At 49.6% G+C, this 21964-nt stretch overlaps 2 protein-coding genes and 1 long non-coding RNA gene across 3 annotated transcripts in view; 1 reads left to right on the forward strand and 2 right to left on the reverse strand.

Annotated features, from left to right (window-relative positions):
- UGGT2 (UDP-glucose glycoprotein glucosyltransferase 2) overlaps positions 1–6792 on the forward strand; it is a 120289-nt gene extending 113497 nt beyond the window's left edge. Inside the window, exon 40 of the mRNA XM_028526663.2 lies at positions 6782–6792. The gene's annotated coding sequence lies outside the window, so the exon portion shown is untranslated. The remainder of the gene's footprint in view (positions 1–6781) is intronic.
- DNAJC3 (DnaJ heat shock protein family (Hsp40) member C3) overlaps positions 2055–21964 on the reverse strand; it is a 47081-nt gene continuing 27171 nt past the window's right edge. The window contains exons 6-12 of the mRNA XM_028526551.2: positions 21543–21724; positions 20952–21071; positions 17960–18065; positions 17733–17853; positions 7892–8024; positions 7248–7396; positions 2055–5663 (exon numbers count right to left, since the gene is read on the reverse strand). Of these exons, the coding sequence (XP_028382352.1) occupies positions 5506–5663; positions 7248–7396; positions 7892–8024; positions 17733–17853; positions 17960–18065; positions 20952–21071; positions 21543–21724 (969 nt within the window). The 3' untranslated portion in view covers positions 2055–5505. The remainder of the gene's footprint in view (positions 5664–7247; positions 7397–7891; positions 8025–17732; positions 17854–17959; positions 18066–20951; positions 21072–21542; positions 21725–21964) is intronic.
- Positions 9549–11597, reverse strand: LOC118497311. The gene is made up of 2 exons (XR_004899835.1): positions 11437–11597; positions 9549–11130 (listed from the first exon to the last, which is right to left on the reverse strand). It is a non-coding gene; the product is annotated as an uncharacterized LOC118497311 (long non-coding RNA).

Here is a 21964-nt window from a genome sequence, read left to right on the forward strand (position 1 = left end):
ATGCACTTCAAGTTGGAGAACGTGCCGGCTTTTCTTTTGAAAAGGGAAAAGGACTCATGGTTGTCTCTGAATGGTAAAAATAAATTAAGCTCATTTACACCTTAATTGCGGCTGTAAACGGAAGGCATCATGGCATTATGTTATTTCACCTTAACTCTTCTGATGTTTTAATCTCATGCTGAATTGGTATTTTTAATATTTCTAAGTTTTCTTTTATAAAATGGTATCTGTGGGCTTATGGGGCATATATTCCTTTTTTAAAAAAAATGAACTGGCTACTTTTATAGAAACTGAGTGTAGAAGGTGAACTGTGTCCTCCTGCTGTGTGTTAATAACTGACGAGTAGGGCCAGTCAGTGTTTAAAACGCACGTGACTGTTCCAGAGCCACAGCATCCGGGGACTGGAAGAGGCTTCGCTGTCAGTGGGTCCTGTCCTGGAGGATGATGCTGTAATGGGGCTGAGGTGAGCGTGAGGGCTCCCAGGTGGTGCTGCTGGGGCGTGAGGTTTGGGGAGCACGTGGCAGAGAGTGGCCCCAGCCCGTGTGCCTGCCCCCTCACAAGGCCCTGTTGCGTGGGGCCTCGGGCCATCGTGGGCCCTCAGGGCGACGGAGCACTGTCTGCCCGCCCGGAGTGGCAGGCTGTACAGTGGCAGGCTGGCCCGTCTTTGGGCAGCCCCGCAGTCAGGTCCCTGTGAGCCAGTGGCTGTGCCCCCTGGAGCTCGTCCGGGCGTGTCCGCTCCTCCGAGGGACAGCACAGACCAGAGTCCTTGCCGTAAGGACTCTGCCCCCAGCAGCTCAGTTCACGGCCGTGAAGACCCAAGCCCTCCCCCTGTCCTGCCCACACCTGCGTTACTTGTTCATGTGTCTGTGATAAAACGGGGTGCTCAGGTGTGGCCTGCCCCGATGGAGGGAGGTTGCCACTGTGGTTCCCAGGGACCCTGAGTGGTGCTGTCAAAGGCGGCAGCGGCAGCTGGGCCTGAGGGGACTGTCTCCTCCGTGCTGTCCGGCTCACTCCCCTTTGGAGCCAGGTGCAGCACCTGGGCAGGATGAGAGGTCAGAGGCTGGGGGCTCCCTATCCAAGGGGTCTGGTGGTGGTTTGGGCAGAAGCCCCCCACCCTGCAACTACAGGACAGTGCTTTGCTTTCCTTTATGGCACCAGCCTCCGCTCCACTCTGTGTGACTCCGGTGGGGGCAGGGGTGGGGGCGGGGCATCGGCCAGCATGGGCACCTGACACCCGTGCTCAGCACCACCGCGAGGCCCCCAGACTCTGTATTTCACAGTGACGCCAAAACTGCACAGGGGCATGGAGTCTTGACGGCCCCTTCCCGGCTGCCGCCCTGTGGTTGGAGTGGCTGCATTTGCATGTCTCACTTACACTTGGCTGTGAGCTCGTCTCTGAAAATCTAGATTTATGAATGTTTTATGGGGAGCCTCCTCCCTCGCTCGTCCAGCAGCCAGTGTGCCTGTGGCAGGTGTTTTCGTGTCTCCAGACCACGGCCAGTTGCTCACGTATTGCACAGATGTGCTCAGGAACTTGCCGACTTCGAGCCTTGTGGGAAAGGCCTGCATGCGCATTCTAGCCATCCCCCAGTTTAGGATGTGCAGAGTACACTCGCGGGGAAGTGACTGTTGGTGGCAGGTCAAAATCTGATTGAGACGGGCAGCACTGTGTCCCCACCCCCCTCTGAAGACTCTAACCGAAGCGTGCAAACTACAGTGTAAAAGGGACCAAGTCTTCAGACAGGGCCAATGTAAGGATTGGACTTTGTGCCGAAACCGAAGACCCGCCCACGGTGGCGCCCGCAGCCCGAGGACTTACGGGAGGCGAGCGAAGGTGCCGTCTCTGGTTGCAGCGTTGGGACCGCCCCCCGGCTGGCGAGAGCAGCCCCGCCAGCTCAGTCGCAGCGTACCTAGTGCCTACGTACCTACGTACCTACGTACCTAGTACCTACGTATCTAGTACCTACGTACCTAGTGCCTACGTCCACGTCAGACGGCACCAGAAAAACGTACTACCCTGGAAGTCTACAAAGGAGTCGAAAGCAGAAAGGTACTGATTTTGACCATAAATATTTTTATTAAATGTGAAAATACAAGGGCATAAAAATAGTGCCCGTATGTATAGACATGTCTGAGACCCACTTTAATTTTCAGTGTCTTTTATTATTAAAACACTATAAATGGAGAAGGATCACGGTACTCGGTCCCGCCTCATTCAAAACCAGCCACGCAGCCTTCCCGGAGGCGGCGTGCCTGACCTTCCGGAAGGTCTCCGGTGGGACGCTCTGACGCTCTCCGCGCGCTGCTTCCCACGCAGGCGGGGGGCGGCGCCGCGCATGACCGTGACCGCAACGGAACCCGTCCCTACACACAGCCACGCAGTGGCCAACTTCACTCTTAATCATTCAGCAAATGAGGTCACCCATAAAAAACCTTGTTCCCACCTCTATTAACACTATTTGCAATTAAAAAGTAAACTGCTACCTGAAAAGGAATGATCGGACTTAGACTAGGGGTATTACGGGTTGACAAGTGAGCACTGCCTTCTTCCTTCCTTCCTTCCTTCCTTCCTTCCTTGGAAAACCCGGGAGAGGAAACCTCATCCGGAGAAGCCGCACGGGTCTCCAGGCTGCACGGCTGCATGCGGTCGGAGACCTGCCACGAGGCCCGTGCGTCCCGGCGGCGGCGGCGGCACTGACGGAGGGGCCGCCTGCACCTGGAGCGTCTGGTGCATGTTTTCACAGCAGCTCCCACGTGCCACTCCTGGCCACTTCCACGCCTTTCAGAGTGAGATCTCCCCTTTTCTACCATGGATAGAAAACAGTGCCCATTTCAAATTGGGAGCCTACTGGCCTTTCTTCCTGCACGGTTATCAGTTATTTTTCTCTTTAAAAATCTGTGGGTAGTTTACATTCCATTATCAGAGTCCCAGAAAAGTTTCCATGCTGGTATTGAAAAACTTTTAATACTGACTCAAGAGAATGACATTTTAAAATTAGTATTGTTATGTCCAATTCATATCAGTAAACTGTTAAAAGTAGTTTTCAAGTTTTCATCTATCTGTGGTAAGAAAGCACAAATTTTCAGAAGTGGGCAATGAATTAATTTCTTCTCCCTTATTGGAACTGCCTCACACCTCCAGGCTGAGGAGTCTGATCTTGCTGCCGTGGAAATGCCCACTGCGTGCCACCCCGAGGTGCTTCCCTTCCGGAGCTCGCCACAGGGCACGGTTTGAGAAGGGACCAAGGTGCAGGTAAGGAAGGGCCGCAGGGCAGGGCCGTGCCCCTTGGTACTCACTTTTCCAGAAAGAGCTGGAAAGGGTGTGGGTACTGATCTCCAAAGAGGGCCTGGAGCTTGGGGGGGAGGGGTCGCTCCAGGCTCACTCTGCCACCTGCTCCCCTCTCACTCTACCTCCTCGCCCTTCACACACTCCCGCCCGTTTTCCTCCATTGCCGTGATGGACACGTGAGGTGGCCGCCTTGCCACTCAGGTGACCCCGTCAGACTGCTGGTGCCCATCACAGCTGGAAGTGGAAGGTGGTGGTGTTCTTCAATAATCAGCAAAACAGGACTCCAAGGAGTTTCTCTGGGTGCCACTGGCACTTGGCATCAAAGCTTGTACTGTCTTTTCACTAAAAGCAGGCAAGTCACTGCGCACTTCAGGCCAGATGCCTGAACTGAACGCGCGGTGAGCCTCTGAGTAGGAGGCACGGCCGTCACCCGCAGAGAAGCAGCCGGGTGAAGAGCCCCCGGAGCCGCGGGCAGCAGGGCAGCGGTGCCCGGACACTCCCCTGCACGGCCCCCGGCGGCACCTGTGTGCCCTGTCCTCCGAGTGGATGGGCAAGGGGTCCGGTGCTCCCTCTGTCCCGGTCGTGTGCGGAGCATCTGTTTTGAAATAGACAGTGGCCGTGCTACATCTCAAAGAGGTCACAGCTGACGACACAGAAAAGCAGCAGATTGAAAAAAAAAATCTGATATAACTAATGAAGTCATGAAATCACTAAACATGGATTTCCTAAGTCTTCCCATTAACTTGACTTCTGAAACATTAAAATGAAATGAGAGCTGCAAGCTGTTCACTGGTTTTGGAAATGCACTCTGAAGTTTATTGGTAAGGTACAGACATCTGAGTAGATGCAGAAGCACTGCTGCGTCTCACCCAGCTCAACCAGGCGGTTCTGCCTCCGTTTGAAAAGGTTTTCCACGTGTTTCAGGACGACTGTGGAAGAAAGGAATTTGTGCTTGGCCATTGTGGACAGTTCTGGTCAGGATGCCTCCCAACAGTGAAGTGTGAATGCTGGGTTTTGTAAAAACAACGTACTGGACTCATACTGCTTGAAATGCTTCGACATGCTCTGAGGCAAACAGAAAACCTTTCTAGAATAAAGGTACTAATCCTTGTCTAAAGTAATTCTCTTAGAATTTAAATGCAGTATCAGTAGTTCCATAAATATTTAATGTTCTTGATTAAAATACTCATTTTTAAGGAAAAGAATTATTGAATATACAAAGATTGAATAATTTCTTAAAAGGTACAAAGGTATCCCAAGGAGAGACGCCATCTTGCCGGGGGAGGCGGCCGGGCCGCCAGGGCTGTACACCTGTGCTGTTTCAGGCAGCAGCCTCTGGGCAGCGAGGGGCATCTCCCCGGTCCACGGGGCTCGGCCGGGACGGGGGAGCTGCCCCGCTGCAGGGAGGAACAGGGAGACAGAGGGCACCTGCCCCGTGCACCAAGCAGCCGCACCCGTCGGAGACGGTCCTGTTGTGGGGAGTCCCACTGAACTCACAGTGTCAGCTGTTGCAGTATTTCCCTCGGCTCCTCTGCACAATTACTTGAAATAAAACCATTGCTACATTAGCTGAACCGTTTTTGCACGTAACTTAATTTGTTTCATATCAAACAGAGACAGGTCTTACAATTCATGCTGTTTCAGTGGTGGTGAGGGTTCTCTTGAGAGCCCGCCGACACCCACCCACAGTCGCACCCTGGCCACCTCGACCGCCGAGTGCACGCTGCACCCCGCCGGCCTTCGTGCCGGGAGGGAGATGCCAGTGCACGGGGTGAAAGCAGACTGTAATTTAACACGTTTGCAAGTGACCGGACTGACCAAAATCAAAGCAAAATCAACCCAAGAAACATATAGCTCAAAATGTGAACATTATCTTTAAGAACACTGAAATATAACCCATCCTCACGAAGACACAGCTCCGCCTCCTTCGCATCGGCAGGACTTGCTACAGGAGGCTGGGAGACGGCAGCTCCTGCGCCCTCCGGCAGGACGCCCAGGCTGCGCAAGCCCAGCCCCCGCACACACACGGGCAGGTGGCCCTGCGGGACACCCGTCAGCCTCGAGCCTGAAGTGGGTAAGAACTGATTTTTTCTTATTAAAACAATTCTTTGGTCATGGACAAACAAAGATTTGAATTTTTTTTTCATTAGGATCCTAGAACAATATTTCTTTTTTTAATCTTTAAAAAAAGGAAGAAGAGCAAAAACACAGCTGGCTTAATTGAAATGGAATTTAAATCGAAAAGGTCCGCCTGAGCTGAAGGGGTTGAAGCCTTGCCACGAGTTCCAGCTTCTGTGGAAGGGGTTGCCGCCGCCGCCCTGCTGGCTCTCTGCGTCCAGGGGGTCTTCTCCGTCATCAAACTTCTTCCTCATCTCTGTAAGAGGAACGGCCAGGTCAGCCCCAGGGGTGACCTGGCGGGGGGGGGGGGGGGGGGGGGGGGGGCTGGGGGTGCCGCTCGCCGCTCAGTGATGAGAACAGGTGAGCAGGAGCTGAGCGCTCGGCTCTCCTAGCCCCCCCGGCGTCAGCAGTCTGGTCTCAGGACAGTGGACCAGGGAAACACCGGTCACGGTCACGGAGGAGGGCATAAGGGGGCAGGGGTGGACAATGGTACCACGGAAACTGAGGCCACCTACATCTTCTCTCCAAATACAACGAGTAACTGGGGGAAGAGGCCTCCCACAGTCTCGCGTGCTGGCCCAGCAGCCCTGGCACCTTCCAGCAACCCAGAGGGAAGTCAGCCGGGCTCAGCCCCATCAGGCCTCGGCTTTCCACTGCCCCGCTGTTGGGTCTGGGTAGACCGAGGCTCCTCAGACCGGGGGGTCGGGGTAGGGGGGGTGGGCAGTGAGGCTGCCTCCGTGGCTGGGTCTGTCCGTCGAGGAAAGGCCCCGAAAAGCCGGAGCCCAGCGCTGGCCAATGTGATGAAGGAGACCGCAAGCAGCAGAAGAGCCAGCTAACAACCTCCTCAGAGATGGGAAAAGGCTGTTTTTGTCCTTCAAATAAGAATGGGCTAAGGAAAAGGAACCAGGAACAAAGCAACTCTCGGCAATTAAAAACGCGCTGCTTTTCTTGACGCAGGCGTTTGTGACAGCCAGCCCCCGTCCCTGGTGGCTCCCTGCGGCCCCTGCCCTCGGCTCCACGGTCACCCAGCCGCCCGCTGTGCGTGCCGAGAGGGCAGGACCGTCCTCGGGGTGCCACAGACCCTCCTCTGCTGCGTGGAAGGACAGACAGCACGCACCCTACTGTGCTCAGTAAGTGCGCCTCTGCCTCCCGTACTGGATTCTGAGTTACTTGAGAGCAGAGGGTCATTTCACCTGCACAGCACAGCAGGTGTGCAGAAAACATCTGTCCAATGGGCACGAACTTCCTTCTATTTCATTGAATTTGTGCCGCTCCCACTAACGTGGAAAGACACAAAAAGCAGTAGGTATTAGCTTAGTATTAACTTCTTCCTGGAAATGTCGAAGTGCTGTTAAATATTCCCTAAACTCTTAGCTGCCTCACTCTCACCTTCCAGGCCCCGTCCCTGTGCGGTGAGGGAGCAGCTGCAGCGCCCAGGGAGCGCCCGACAGAGGCGAGATGCCCGGGAGCCCCGGGCAGGCGGCTCCCTCACCAAGACCCTGGAGGTTCAGATCTGTGAAGCTGCAAGGAACCCGAGGGACCCCCTCACTGTGGCGCTTTCACATCGCAGGTAGGAAAAAAACCAGGGGAATGTCAAACACAGGCCTTTCGGTGCCACATGCACCCGCCCGCCGCACTGCACACCCACGGGCCCCCGAGGCGGACCAGGGCAGACGGAAACGGGGCTGCGAGACTGCAGGGCCCAGAGCAGCCCGCAGCCCCCGCCTGCCGCCCACTGGGACGCTGCCTGCACCATGGGGGGGGGGGGGGGGGGGGCTCAGTCCCCAGCCGCCAATTCAGCCACTTGGAGGGAAGAGACGGCGCTAAAGGGGGGCAGTACCTGGATCAGAGAGGACCTCTTTAGCAGCCGCAATGTCAATGAATTTCTTCTCAGCTTTTTTCTTTTCTTCTTCATTCTGGAAATTATCTGGGTGCCACTGCATTGCTAGTTTTCTGTATGCTTTAATGATTTCTTGTTTTTTGGCATTTCTAAGGGGTATTAAAATGAATAACCATTAGTTAAGAATCAGCCACCCAACACTTCTGGATTAGCTTATTAATAAAAACAAGTCCTTAGAAGACGGGTGTTTGTTCAGGGAAGGCGGTCTTTGTAACAGCACGTGGGGAGTGTACTGAGTGTCTCTTAGCACCTGACTCGTGAGATGCCACTGTATTCATAGGCCTGGAGAAGTTTTTCTTTTCCCCATCCTCCCCACCCCCTCCCCTTAGGAAACCCAGGCCTAGCCCCTAGCCACGCTGCAGTGTCAGAGCTCAGCCACCGACCACTGGGTCTCCACTGTCACATCCCTGGCTCTGCCACAGAAAACGGAAACACACTCCAAATCACGTGAAGACGTTAGACTGTCAGGGTTACTCTAAGACTGAAAGTATCTAAGGAAAGGAAATGAATCCGAGAGAGAGATGAGGAACAATGACTAGCTTCAAAACAGTTGATTAAAAATAATGCAAATTTTAATTACTCACCTTTTTACTCCCAAGATTTTATAATAATCTCTTTTCTGGGACTGTTTCAATAGTCTCTGTGCTTTCTCCAGGCCTTCCCGAATCTGCTGGTCATTCTCATTGTGCTCCTGAGCCGTTTCGTAGTCCTGGATAGCTGTCAAAATATGTTTAAGACAATGCTGTAAAAAGGAATTATAACCTTCACTTACCCTGCAAAGCAACACTGACATCACCATCCCCAACCCCTTCGCTCTTCTGCTGTTACTGCCAGGAGCCTAAGGAGGAACACCGCAACTGAGGCTGAATTTAGCAGCTTATTGCTCCCAGTCAGTAGCATTCACTGCTGTCTGTTTACTTACTCACCCTCCACATTACCTTCCCCACACCTTCTGGCCTTTCAGGTGTTTAACAGCAGCACTTTATACAAAGCACTCTTACCGTCATTCAGACTAAAGTGACTGTTACACAGGAGACAGAACAACGGCAAAGGAAATCGGCGCGGGCAGCTGCAGGTCCCGAGCACAGGAGAACCGGGGGTGGGGGGGCGGGCGAGGGGGGCCGTCAGCCCTCGGAAGAACTGATTCACCCACGGGTGTCAGCACACATGTCTGCTGGTTTCCTGTGTCAGTCAGACCAGAAAACTGCGTACCCTGACGGGTCTGGGGAGTCTGGTGACAGTGCACACCGTGTCCTCTGTTTCAGATGCAGGCAGCGTCTGGGCACTCCGTGTGGTGCAGGGGAGAGGGTGCGCAGCGGGCCTGACTGACGCCGTCACCCTCACAGAGGTACGCTGGCCAGGGCGGCCCCTGGCAGGCCCCCAGGGAAGCTGGGCGCCCGACATCCCCTGATCAGACGGGCTCACCGCACTGAAACTTTGTGTAAACCATGTGGTGTCTGCTAAATGCTGTCTCTCCTCGGGAATCCGGAGTTGGGGCGTGAGGCAGAAGGCACCTGCTCCCCAGCCCCCAGCAACAGCTGGGCCCTGGGTCTCGGGCAGGCGTCCCTGGTGGAGAGCACTTCAGCTCGCTGTGGAGTCAGACAGTTCCGTGTGATTTCAGAGACACACACTGGGAATCTCTGCCCCACGAGCCTGGTCCCTCTGCCGACCTTACTTGGTGCCCAGTCACGGGAGTAAATCTCGGCCCTGAGCCCCCAAATCTGGCGCTGGGCCTGGGAGGCCCCGACACACGCTCCCCTGGGTGTGCTCCCTGGGCAGACTCCCCCGACAGCAGACCGCTGGTCTCGACCTCCGTTGTTACGGAGTGCCGTCGGTGTGGGCGTGCGCTCCGGCTGGACAGCCCGGCTGGGCGCTTGTCTTGGCAACAGCTAGTCCTGGAAGGGCTTAACCCCAGGCCAGGTTAAAATAAGATACAAGCATATGGTCAACAAACTTATAAGCCTGCACCACGCAGAAAAAAGCAACACTACCTCTTGCCCTCAGGGCAGCTGCTTTAAGCTTTTATCCTAATTCTTGCCTCAGTGCGTTGATACTGAATGTTAATATGAGACATTAACTATTACTGTCACCAGTCCACAGTAACACCCTAGACTGTCCTTCCAACTCAGCACACAAATCCATGATAAACAATAGTGAGGTTTCACTGCAAGCAATACCCACGGCGTTTGATACCACAGCCTAGTAAGCAAATGTCTTTTCAAGGAATTGAACACGAGGGGAATGTTTCAGTCTGTGCTGTTTGCTGCTTCTGCAAACTCGGCATTCAAACACGCCTGCCTTCCTCAGTGTCTGCAGTACCTCCCCCAAAGCCATGGCCTGTCTGGTATTAAAACTTAAGGTAGATACATTTCTGCCAAGACAGGAAAAATTATTATAGGTTGTTTCCTAAATTCACATGATTATAGGCAGGCAATTAATCAGAAACTTTATATGGATGATGTAAGACTTCCCATGGGTATACGCTTAAAGATAGATCATTTTATATTTCAGATTCTACTTGCCAAGAGAATCTTTTAAAAAAAAAACACTAAATGCCACCCAGCTACGTTTACCCCATAACACAATGAGCAGCTGTGAAAAGCAGAACGAGCCAGAAACACTCAAGTCCCAAGTGACGAGCATATTACAGTACATACTAGCCAATTCCCTTTCTAATCTCCAAACCTAAAAACCCTCCCCCGCTCAGTTCTTAAGGAGCAAAGCAAACCACAGACCAGGAGCACAGACCGTGAGCACAGGCGCCTGCCTGCCCTCCAAACCCCTGTCCCACCAAAATGGCAAGAACAAAAAATAACAATATAACCATGACAGCACTGAAACCAGCAGACCGGAAGTTCTGGTAGGTTTCTGGAGGACAGAAAACAAATGGGATCATAGTACTAATGAATAAACCTACGTGGAAAGAACCCCAGTCCAAATGCACACTGGAAGAGGCCCTAGCAGATTTGGAGGCCGCTCTGTTTGGCCAAGGACTCTGTCTTGTGAACAAGAGTGGCTTTACGGCACCCGTCAGGACGGTCCCTTAGATGAGTCAAGGGTGGCTGGGCGGGCTCTTCCCTGTCATGTGCAGCAGCTACAGCACTAACCCCTCCTGGGGCCCAAGGACCGGCCTGGGCAGAGCGGAGGACGTGCATCTGGAGGGTCCCTTGCGGCGGCTGGGACGGGAAGAGAGGCAGAACCAGCCCACAGGCGCTCCAGGCAGACCTCCGCGACAGACCTGGAACACACTGGGGAAAGCAGTCCGCCCACGCCGAGGTGCCCGAAGGACTGCGGCTGGTGAGTAAAGCAGAACGAGTTAAGCCCTGCTCACTTGACAGCTGGACAAGATGGCCAAGCCGGGCAGAGGAAGGCTTCCTGTGGCTAGGCTCCCCCCACTCCCACCCAGTCAAGTCTGCAGGGAGTCCCCCAGTACAGAGAAGCACAGTTACAAATGGCCCCTCGCTCATTTCACCAATCCATTAGCAAGTCCCAAGTCAGCTGCTCTTCCAACAGAATGTAACGACTTCTTGCCATTTCCAGTTACCGGCATAATGAAGCGCATCATTAACGCACCTGAAGGCTGTCATAGCTTCACAGGTGCGCTCGTCAGCTCCCAGCCCCCCACACCCCTGAAAGTCTGTTCTCTGAGCAGGGGCTCCGGAGAGCCTGTTCAAGGTCGAGTCATACCTCCAGTGTAAACAGGCCCGTGGAACGCCCACTTTCTCATCCTGGATAGCATGCAAAATGCGATAAACGGGTGCGGGGGAGAGCTGCACTCTCAGCAAAACAATCCCAAGGAACTGCGGGAGGGCTGCTAAGACCGCTGCGAATCCAAAAGGCTCTGAGGGGGAAGCAAACAGTGAGAAAGGCCCAACAGCAAGAGATCACAGAACATGCCAACGAAGTGCGCTTTCTGTGCGCGTGGGCGCACCTGAAGGGACAGCCGGCACCCTCCGCCTATCAGGAGGACCACGGAATCGAGAGCAGCTGCGGTGGGCAGACAGCAGAGGCCCCCCAGGGGGACGACGGGTAAAGGAGGGGCCACGACGAGCGAGAACAGCAGACAGCCCCGGGCGGCCCATCTCGGGGAACTCGGCAACCACGGGCTCTCGGAAGGTGACGGGCTCACCCTGCCGTGCCAAAGAGACACCCCTTTCATTGTAGCAAAGGAAGTGGGCAGAGGGGCAGCAGGACTGGCAGCAGACAACCCCCCGGGCACGGTTTGGTTCGGAGGAGCAGAGAGGGCAGGGCTGTACGGAAGAAAGGCCATTCTGGCAGGAAGCAGAGTGTCTGTGGGAACAGTGAAGCAGAGGCCACCGTGTGCCCAGCCCGCCCCCCAGAGGACTAGGAAAGGCTCCTGCACGTCTTTCTGTGAGGAGGAGGACTTTTACACGGTGCAGCATTGATTCAGAGATATGTAATTGTTAAACAACACAAGCACCAAAACCTACCTGATGAACATGCATCAGAACAGCCAGAGACTACGTGAACATTCCGAGCAAACATCATGGTACGAATATTCACAGTTTAACTCAGTCGCCCCCATTGAGGGTAATCACTAAGCAGAACAAGCACTCAGCAAAGACAGAGTGAGATGAGACATGGAGGAGTTGAAACAGTGAGTGGTCCCAACTCCAGAAAAAGAAGCACAACGCTGTAAAAACTCTCATTGCCCTGGCCATTATGGCTCGGTTGGTTGGAGCATCGTCCCATAACCAAAAGGTTACAGGTTCAATTCCCAGTCAGGGCACATGCCTAGGCTGTGGGTTCGAGCCCTGGTCTAGCACACAGTCCCGTCTGGGTGTGTTCAGTCCCCGGTCCTGGTGCGCACAGTCGTTGGTCTGGACGTACTTGGGAGGCAACCAGTCGATGCTTCTCTCTCCCACTTCCTCTCTGTCTAAAAGCGATGAAAAAGTATCCTTGGGAAAGGGTTAAAAATGAAACAAACTCATAGGAGTGAAGATGAAATGAGAAGACACACAGTGAGAAGAATATGGGAAAAAGCGAGGACCCAACAAGGTGAAATGGAAAGAGCGCGTTTAAAAAGACCAGAGGGAAAGAGCTGCGGCTACAGACGGCAGGCAGAGGGAGCGCAGCCTGCACATAACCGTGTCATGGAAGCAGAAAACCGAGAGAAGAGAGCAATCCAGATTAAACTGAAGAAACTTCACTAAAAAGATAAATGTATTCAGAAGGTCCACCAGGTGCCTGGGCGAACGGGGTGGGAACGGCCAGCAGGGAGACATGCCCAGGCTGCGTGACACACGCGGAGGAAAGGGCCCCTCAGGCGGGCGGCCCGAAACCGAACTGCTGGCCCCAGCTCCCACAGCAATGTTCAGGGCCCAGAGAGGCCGGAGTGCGAGGTAAGATACAGAAAGTCTGTGAACCGAGGGCTGTTTTATCTGGCCAAGCCGTCCTCCAAGAACAAAGGTGCGAGAGCTTTGAACAGAGAAGAAATCGGGAAAATTTTCCCAGGAGCCCCGCAAGCGAACTCCTACGGACGAACCTGCCAAGAGCAGCCTAGGGACACCACGGCCAAGGGGAGACGGCGCACGCTGAGTGTGTTTGATGCGGAAGGCAAAGCAAAACGCCGCAGTTCACTGCCAGTGGAGAACGGATGCCAACGAGGAAGAAGGGCTGTGCTAACAGACACTGGGACATGAGGCAGTTCACCGGTTCTCCCCCAGTTACAGCAGGAAGCCTCGCCCACCGAGGAGTCCAAGGCAAACACGGGCAGAACTGCGTGAGCAAGCTCTGAGTGGCAGGGAAGAAGGAAAGGGGGGAGGGACACGCCAGCATCCTTCCCAGTAGGGAACCGGTAGGTGCTGCCCCAAGGAAGAGGCCTAACTTAGCAGAACTATAAAAACAACCAAGAAGGAAAATAGGAGCTTTTTTATATATCAAAGTAGTACACAAAGCAGGGCAGGCCCAACAGCAAAATTTCTCAGCAGAACAATGCCAGAATTCAGACCAAACATCTCTGTCATGTCGATAAATGTAAGTGTATTTGACTCACCTATTCAAAATCCTTAAAACGCATGCAGTCAGCCATGTTAGGTAGAGGAAGGAGGAGGAAGAGGAGGAGAAAAGAAACCAGTAATAAATTACAAAAGAATGAAAGTGGTAAAAGTATTTTTTGATCACAATGTTAGAACACTAGAAATTAATGTCAAAAATAAAAGGAGTTTCAACCTAAAAATGTTCTAATTCACCAGCAACTCTTACAGAAGAAAATACAAATAAAACCTTTATTTCGCAGGCTGGCCCTTCACCCAGAAAAGGCGCTGCCTGGCTCCTGCCCTCAGAATTCTGGACTTTACTCGTAACACTGGAGTGACAGCTGCGTCACACAGAGGTAACACAGCAGTCACAGGTTCCACGGAGCAGCCAGCTATCCCATACGGTCCTGTTTGTACAGAAAAGTCAATGCAAGTTCCAAACCACTACCCTGAAAATGAGCATAAAAAGGAAGCCGTTTACCTGAAAGTGTACTAGCAGCCCTGAACCAAGCATCTTCTAAGCATCATCTTATTTATCACAATTCTATGAGATACGTGCTTTTTTTTAATTAGAACTCATTACGTTTGTTTTTAAACTACAAGAATATTTTAATGTACTTGACATTGCACTAAGACTCGTAATTTGATTCATGTATAACACTGGATGTGAATCGTTCCTATCAAACTGAGTCATTTCACTCAGGGTATGTTTGTGTGGGTGCCTTTTATGAAATAGTTTAAGATCTCTGGGTTTTAATATAAACTTTGTTCAAAATACATTTTGCATTTCACTGTTTATAAAATAATATATACTATGTGGGGTACATATTTATGCATAAACACAAATATTACACATGACTACATTTTCTAGAATAATAGCAGCAGTGTCACCAAACTGAAGAAAACTCCACATACAGATGCTCCTTCTCTTACAATGGGGTCACACCCCAGTAAACCATTGTGGACTGAAAGTGTCAGAAGCCAGATAAGCATCTCCTACCCTAACCTACTGAGCACCGCGGCCTGGCCTGGCCTCCCCTGGACATGCTCAGAACACACATTCATCAGCTGCACGCGGGCACCGTCAGCATCTGTTCTCACTCCGATCGCACAGACAGGGAAAGCGAAGCATAACGGGCGAGGTGACTGAGACCACACAGCAGAAATGAGTGGCATACTCCAAAGACGACATGCAAATGGCCAACAAGTATGTGAAAAGATGCTCAGCATCAACTTTAGGGAAATGCAAATCAAAACCACAATAAGGTATCACTTCACACTCTTAAGAATGGCTTCTATCAAAAAAAAAACCAAAAGAAAAAAAAACTGGAGAACTCCACATGTTGGCAAGGATGGGAAATACTGGAACCCTTTCAGGACTGCTGGTGGGAATCACTATAAAAAGTCAGTGTAGTGGCTCCTGGGAAACTACAAAGCCAGAAGTACGGTGTGGTGCGGCAGTCCCACTCCCACATACGTACCCGGGAGAATTTAAAGGACAGCCTTGCACAGGCAGGTATTTGTACGCTCGTGTTCAGGGTAGCGTTATTCATGACGGACAAAAGATGGAAGTATGTCCATCAACAGAGAATTGTATGCATATAGACAAATCATACACATACAGTGGAACACTGTTCAGCCTTAAAAGGAATCCCAACACGTCCTACAGCACGGATGAACCTTGAGGACATCACACTAAGTGAAATAAGCCAGCCACGAAAATTCTGTGTCACTCCCCTTCTAAGACCTATGTAGAGTAGTCACTTCACAGACACAGACGATGAAGTGGAGGCTGCCAGGGCCTGGGAGGTGGGGGAGGGGAAGAGGCAAATGTTCACTGGAAATGGAGCTTGGTAGGCATGGAGTTCGGGTTTCCAGACAAAAGCCCTGGAGCCTGGCTGCACAGCGATGTGAATATACTTAACACTACTGACCTGTACCCTTAAACATCAATACGATGAATTTTATGTGTATTTTACCGCAATTAAAAATAAATGGCAAAGCTAGCCTCAAATCAGGGCTAATTCTAAATTCCATACTCTTCACGGTGACCGTATTCCTTGGCGACATTCATTCAGTCAGCAACTGTATGAGTGCCAGCCTACGAGCCAGGCACAGCTGCCAGAGATGCAGCAGTTAGTAACACAGACACAGGTCCCGTGTAGCTTGAGCTCTAGCCAACATAACTGCTTATGTCAGAAGGACACTTGAATCACCCTGTGTTCAAGGGAGCTCTGCCAACCGTTCGGCATTGCTTCAGGGCCAGTTTGCTCCTCCCAGAAACTACTGAAAGGACTCACAGGGCCGGAGAGCCGCCTCAGCAGCACCCTCGCACAACCATCTCACTCTCTGCTTGCCTCCGGAGGAGTGGAATCCCCTCCTGGCTTCCCCAACGATCCTACTGTATGCCCACAACTGATAAATCACCGTGTTCCATGACGCACTAATCTAAGCATATTTTTCTTTATTCATTATACACCTACTATCATTTCACATTGTTGATTTTTAAAAAGGTAAAAGGAATTAACAATATGGAAAGCCTTTAGAGTTTAACTAAGGATCTCCACATTATTATTTAGCTGAATTGAGTATGATTATTACATCATTTACTAAACCTCTGATTCAAATCCAGACAAGTCAAAGAATACCTTTCGGTTTCAACTATGCAGGCTCCCTCTGTAGCCCCCAAATTTAAAGACCTACCAACCCATTCTCACTCCAGGACGATGCTTAATTTCCATACTTGTGACTCAAACAACCATTTTACTCTTGTAAAACTATTCATTCAGAAATAGTCCTAGTGTATAATCTAAGCCCTCCTCTCAAACACAAAGAAACTCCTATTTAAAGAAACCTTTAAAGGAAAAAAGACTTCGAAGACATCTATGCTATTAAATTAGTTTAAGCATCTTTTCTTCAATAATTAAGCTCTGAAGTTTTCCTTAAAAAAGTCAGTTTGACATTCACAAAGGCATTGTTCCAATTACATTCGGCAGCCCCGAGATTTAACCTTTTTTAACAGCCACACTTCGTGTTTCGCGGCATCTCTGAGTCCCCAGCCAGAGCCGAGGGCCCCCCCGCACACAGGCGACGACGGAGCCCCCGACGGAGCGCTCCCGCAGCTCAGGGAGGGCGCGTCGGGAGCACATCCTCTGGCCAAGCACGCACAGCAGCTCGAGGGTGGAAAGGACGGTTGTGCCAGCGGCTGCTCCGTGCGGTGGGCCTGCTCTACTGAGGCGTTCTCATGAGCAGCGAAGCCTCTCATGCTGACTGCATGCGCTTCAAGCCTCAGTCAGACTTCAGAGACGACACCGTGAAAGTGCCCCACGAATAGCCATGACCAGGGTTACTGCCACTCCCCAGAAACCAATTAGGAGCAAGATTCTTGTCAAATTGTGAAAAGCAGGAAATGGTCAGTTCGCCTTAGGAAAAAAAGCACCATGAACCTTTAATTAAAAGCGTAGTTATCTCCTTTTTAAAATGTTTTATTATGTTATAGATGCATTCTTACTGCATTTAAAATTTTATCCATGACTACTTTTAAATGCCTATTTTTGCATGGCATTCAAATATAATACATATTATTTTAATGGCCATACTCTTTTATTAAATAAATATTCAGTACCTCATTGAAAAAACAAAAAAGAGTACCACAGGTTAAGTTTCACCAGAAAAATACTGTTTTCAATTTAAAATGATGTACCTAATTTGAAATGAAAACTTTGCAATAAGGGCAGTAAGGCTTGCTTCTTTTAAAAACTATCACACTTACATGCTTATAGCATGTTGTCACATGAAAAAAGTCTAGCTCTCAGAACATGTATATTACTATATGCCTTAGTTATCTTGCAAAAATAGGGCACTGCCATTCAAGGTCCTCATAACAACATCTAACATAAAACTCTTTCTGTGACTTCAACTTGAATAGCATAGGATAAGCAACTACCGTGATGTTATTAAATAGGTTAGGAGTCACAGAACATTTTCTATTTAGAAACATATGACATAAATATATATGCAGTATGTGTAATATATACTATGTATGCATATGTGTATTCTAATATATAGAATAAAGACTGTATAGAAAAAGTCTGAAAGATAAATTCAAAATTAACTGATTACAACTGGATGATATAAAATCTATAATTTAAATTTTCTACTGTTACTTTTCACACTTGTCTAAAAGAAACACTGAAATTTTTAAGTGTCACTGAACTGGTTTCAACAAAACTTTTTCCCTAGATGGTATATACCTTTCAAGTTCTATGAAGGAAGAATAACTTTGAAGTTCCTGCCATTTTTCTAAAACTATCAGCAGTTCCTGGTATCTGGTAAACTTGTTCCGAACAACAGGATCTTAACCACGCGCTAATTTTCACGCACATCAGCTCTCAGACGCCGAGAAGCCGACCGCGTGCAGACTGACCTTCGTCATACATCTCCTCGATTAGGTAGGCCTCCGCGCGGTCCTTCAGGGCGTTCACGTTGTCGGGCTCCGCCTGCAGAACCTCCGAACACACCCGAATGGCCTCCACGGGCTTTGCGTCCTGGAAGCAGACGTGAGAAAGCGGTTTCTGGTCTCCATTCCACGCGTTAAGTTTTTACATTTCCAGCAAGAATGTAAATGATTTCTGGGAATGGGTCAGCCGTTACCTTAGAGAAGCAGTGGCAAATCCTTTCTTTTGAGCGAACTGTGTATTCTGAAACACCAGGCTCTAGCTTCATGACGGATTCATATTTGCTGGTTGCATCTGTGTATCTGTTAAAGGAGTAAACCAGGGTGAGTAACAAATTCTACTTCCAGAGCTGGAGGAAAATCCCTCTGTTCGTTGCTTTATGTTGCTTCATCAGTTTACCTGAATGAGCATGTGCTTCCAAATGCTGCTTTTACCTTACTACAGCAGCAAGAAACATACTGTCTGCCATTAAGAGTTAGGAGACAAAACACATGACCACTGAAAATGATACATCAGAGCATACCTGTGCGTATCAATCAAACCACCTGATGAATTCCTTTACGGAAAAATGCTAATGATTTTGGCACTGAGCAAAACTCACTCAAGTCTGACTTCCACAGAGCACGTTCAGCAGAGCAGAAATAAAGTTGTATGTTCTGGGCACTCTAACTTCCAGGAAATCACGGAGCCCCTCACATACATGCTGTTTTATATAACGAATGGTAGTGTTCACCACTAAGTACAATGTACTACCTTGCAGAAGGAACCTGTTTAAATTCCTATCTACAGAAGCTTTTAGGAACAACAACAAAAAAGCTATTTCAGCATTTTAAAAACGACTGGAAAGTAATAGTCGTGTTATACACTAAGTTACTTCCCTCAGTAATACCAAACTAAAAGACAGCATCTAAAATTGGAGACTGTAGTACCCTGGGAACAGTATGCTACGGTATCTAACGTATCTTCCACGGTGGTGGGACAACTGTAGGAAGCTGCACAGAGTATGTGAGACCTTGCTTTACTTCTTGCAGCCACACGTGATACGACAATTAGCTCAAATTAAAGTTCAACTAGAAAAATACTGGATTAAAAAAAGGCTCACTTCTGGGAAGATGGAATAAGTGTACTCTCCCCCATTTGTCTAGCTAGGTACAAACAAATATCCTAGATGTTAAATATTTTTAAAAACGCGGGAAGACTCGGAAAGGGAAAGAGGGCAGACCAGCCAGAGACCCGGACCGGAGGGAAAACGGTGCGGTCAGCTCCCTGGGTTGGCTTCTGCCTCCTGCGCCCCAGACTTAGAGCGGAGGGAGCCAGCGACCCAGAACCGCCAGTGGGTGCGCACACACACACGTGCACACAACCCCAAACAAACAAACGGAAAGCAGAAGCCTGCTGTCCCAAGCCAAAAGACATGGAAAGCGCAGCTTATTAGCAAGACAGAAATGTTTTATTTTGAATCCTTGACCGAGGACAAGCTTACTGATTTCAGAGAGGGGCAGGGAGGGAGAGAGAGAGGGAAGGACACACTGAAGTGGAAAACACCGATCGGGTGCCTCCCAGCCGACCCGGGACAGAACCCACAACACCTTTCAGTCTGCGGGGCGACACGCTCCAACCAGGCCTGACCGGCCACAGCAGGACAGAAAGCCTTGGACAATGATGGCTCGATGCCAGCCAGACTCAGGAGGAAACTATGGCCCCGTGCCGACCACCGTGCACAGGCCCACCCCCAGAGCCCGGACTCCGCCCCTGGTTAGGCTGCAGTGACTGCGTGGCCATGGGGAGCCAGGGCCTACCCCCACCCCACCGACTGGAAACGAGCCCCGAGCTCTCGCCTGCACCCAACAGCACCAGGGAGCCCCTCGCACCCGCAACACTGCTGAAGGCCCGGGGGGCACTAGTACCTCCACCTGCCCCACGCCATTTTGCTGGAGCAGTGTCCAAAAACCCCTTTTTAGATTTTCATATAAAAACATTCCTATAAAATGAAAATGGCCAGGGTTCCACTAAAACCCACTCATCATATCAGGAGCAGATCTCAAACTGAGTGGGACGAATTCCAGCCCCGGGAGGGCGGACACGTTACAACACCTGATGACAACTTTACAGCTGCCGAGAGAAAAGCAGCAATGACAAACAAGTGACAATGACAAACACACTAAAAGCAAACAAACAAAAATGCCTCACTCAACAAAGACACAGAAACTCTCAAAAAGGAAACAGAAGACACAGAAGAACAACCAAACAGAATTTTTAGAACTGAAAAACAGGAAAACCAAAATTAACAAGCTCCCTGCTTGTGCTCAGTCCCCGGCTGAAGGACACAGGAAACAATCCGTGCACTGCAACAACAAGGGCCAAACCGTACACACAGAAAATAAACTGACAAAAATGTGCAGCCCAGGAACCTGTGGGGCTGAAAGAAAGAATTAACATTCGTATCAGTCAGGGTCTAAGCAGCAAAGTACAGAGCGAAGGGCTGGAAAAGGACTCCGGAATCTACTAGCTGGGAACTTCCCACGTTTGACAAGATATAAACCCACATATTCTAGAAACTAAGTAACTCCCAAAAGGATAAACATAAGGAAATGCTCACTGACACATCATAATTAAACTTACGAATACTAAAGACAAGGAAAACAATTCCTGTAAGCAGCCAGAGGAAAATGATACCTATTTTTAGGAGAAAAACACAGTTAAAATGACAATGGATTTCTCTGTAGGAATCAGAGGCCAGAAAGAGGTACCTATTTTCCAGGTACAACAACAAAAGAACTGTCAGCTCAGAACCCCACACAGTGGCGGGATCTCTGTACACTCTTAGCATCTCTCTCGCTCTACAGACCACACCCCCTTTTACTAATCAGTGTGTATGTGTCTCCCTCACGACACTGGAAGCTTCTGAAGACCCAAAACTACAGTCACATGCATGCATTTCTGCAACCCCAGCACACAGCCGGTACCTGATAAAGGAGATGCTCAATACGCATTTGGTGAACCAGGAATAAATCTGGTAAGAAGACTCTGAAGTTACTATCACCTATACTCTGGCTGACTTTTACAAAGTACAGTTGTGGTAGTTCTGTTAAGTGCTGTCTACGATACGCCACCCTCCATTGCTAAGGAGTAAAAGAGCAGGCAGCCGGTGAGGGAAGGCTCAATAGTCTAGACAAGCGTACTCTTACCTGCCCTCTCTGATGAGCTCTTCGGCTGACTCGATCAGCTTATTGAGTTTCTTCACTTGTTTGTAGTGCGCAAAACACCTCTTATGATCCTGGTCAAGTTTCAGACACTCACGAACTTCACTGCTCATGCATTTAAAAAGGAAAATATACCAAGTCAAAAAAAAATCAATGAGTACTCTTCCATAATAAATACAGAAAACACAATAAAAAGTATATTTTTGTCTGTAATGATTAAAACATACGGGCTTAATAATTTACCATATATTTTTATATTTGGTATTATACCATGCCCACGCTTACTAGTTCAAATTAAAATGATTTAAATAGAGTTATACGTTAAATGCTTCATGTTGCTTCTACAAATATGATACCCACCTTTATTTTAATACACATAATTGATGAAAATAAACCATGGAAGTAGAATAACTTAAAACGTATAAATAGACGATAGGATATAAACATAAAATAGATAATAAAAAACAAAAACAGTCTTAGCCACGATTTTATTACTTTAAAATTAAAAAGAAAATGGGATGATTATCTCGGTGCCACAGCAAAAAGGTGAGCAGACGGGTGTCCCCTAGAACTGACCTGAGGGACAGTTCGTGGTCTCCCAGCTGATAGTACAGGGTGCTGATCTTATAAAAAGCCTCGGTATTGTCATTCTTCAGTTTTGACGCAGCTTTTAAGTCACTAATCGCTTTCCTGGGCTCCCCTTCCTTTATGAAACACTCGGCTCGAAGCTCCCGCAGCTCGGCGTCCCAGACACACACCTTGGGAAACAACAGAACGAGACTTTAAGAAAGAAACAGTAAACTATGCACATTTATACTTGCATCTCTCATATTTTACCTGCTTATTTATCAACATAAAATATCCTCGATTAGTGTGGTAACTTCTATATGGTCAACAGCATTTAAAAAGATGGTATGATAGATGTGCAAAAATAAATAGATGTAATAAGATAATTTCTCCAAGAATACTATAAATAAATTCTAAAGGGGGAAGGGATA

This window comes from Phyllostomus discolor, chromosome 11 (genome assembly GCF_004126475.2).
Source record: "Phyllostomus discolor isolate MPI-MPIP mPhyDis1 chromosome 11, mPhyDis1.pri.v3, whole genome shotgun sequence".
In the NCBI taxonomy this organism is placed as follows: domain Eukaryota; kingdom Metazoa; phylum Chordata; class Mammalia; order Chiroptera; family Phyllostomidae; genus Phyllostomus; species Phyllostomus discolor.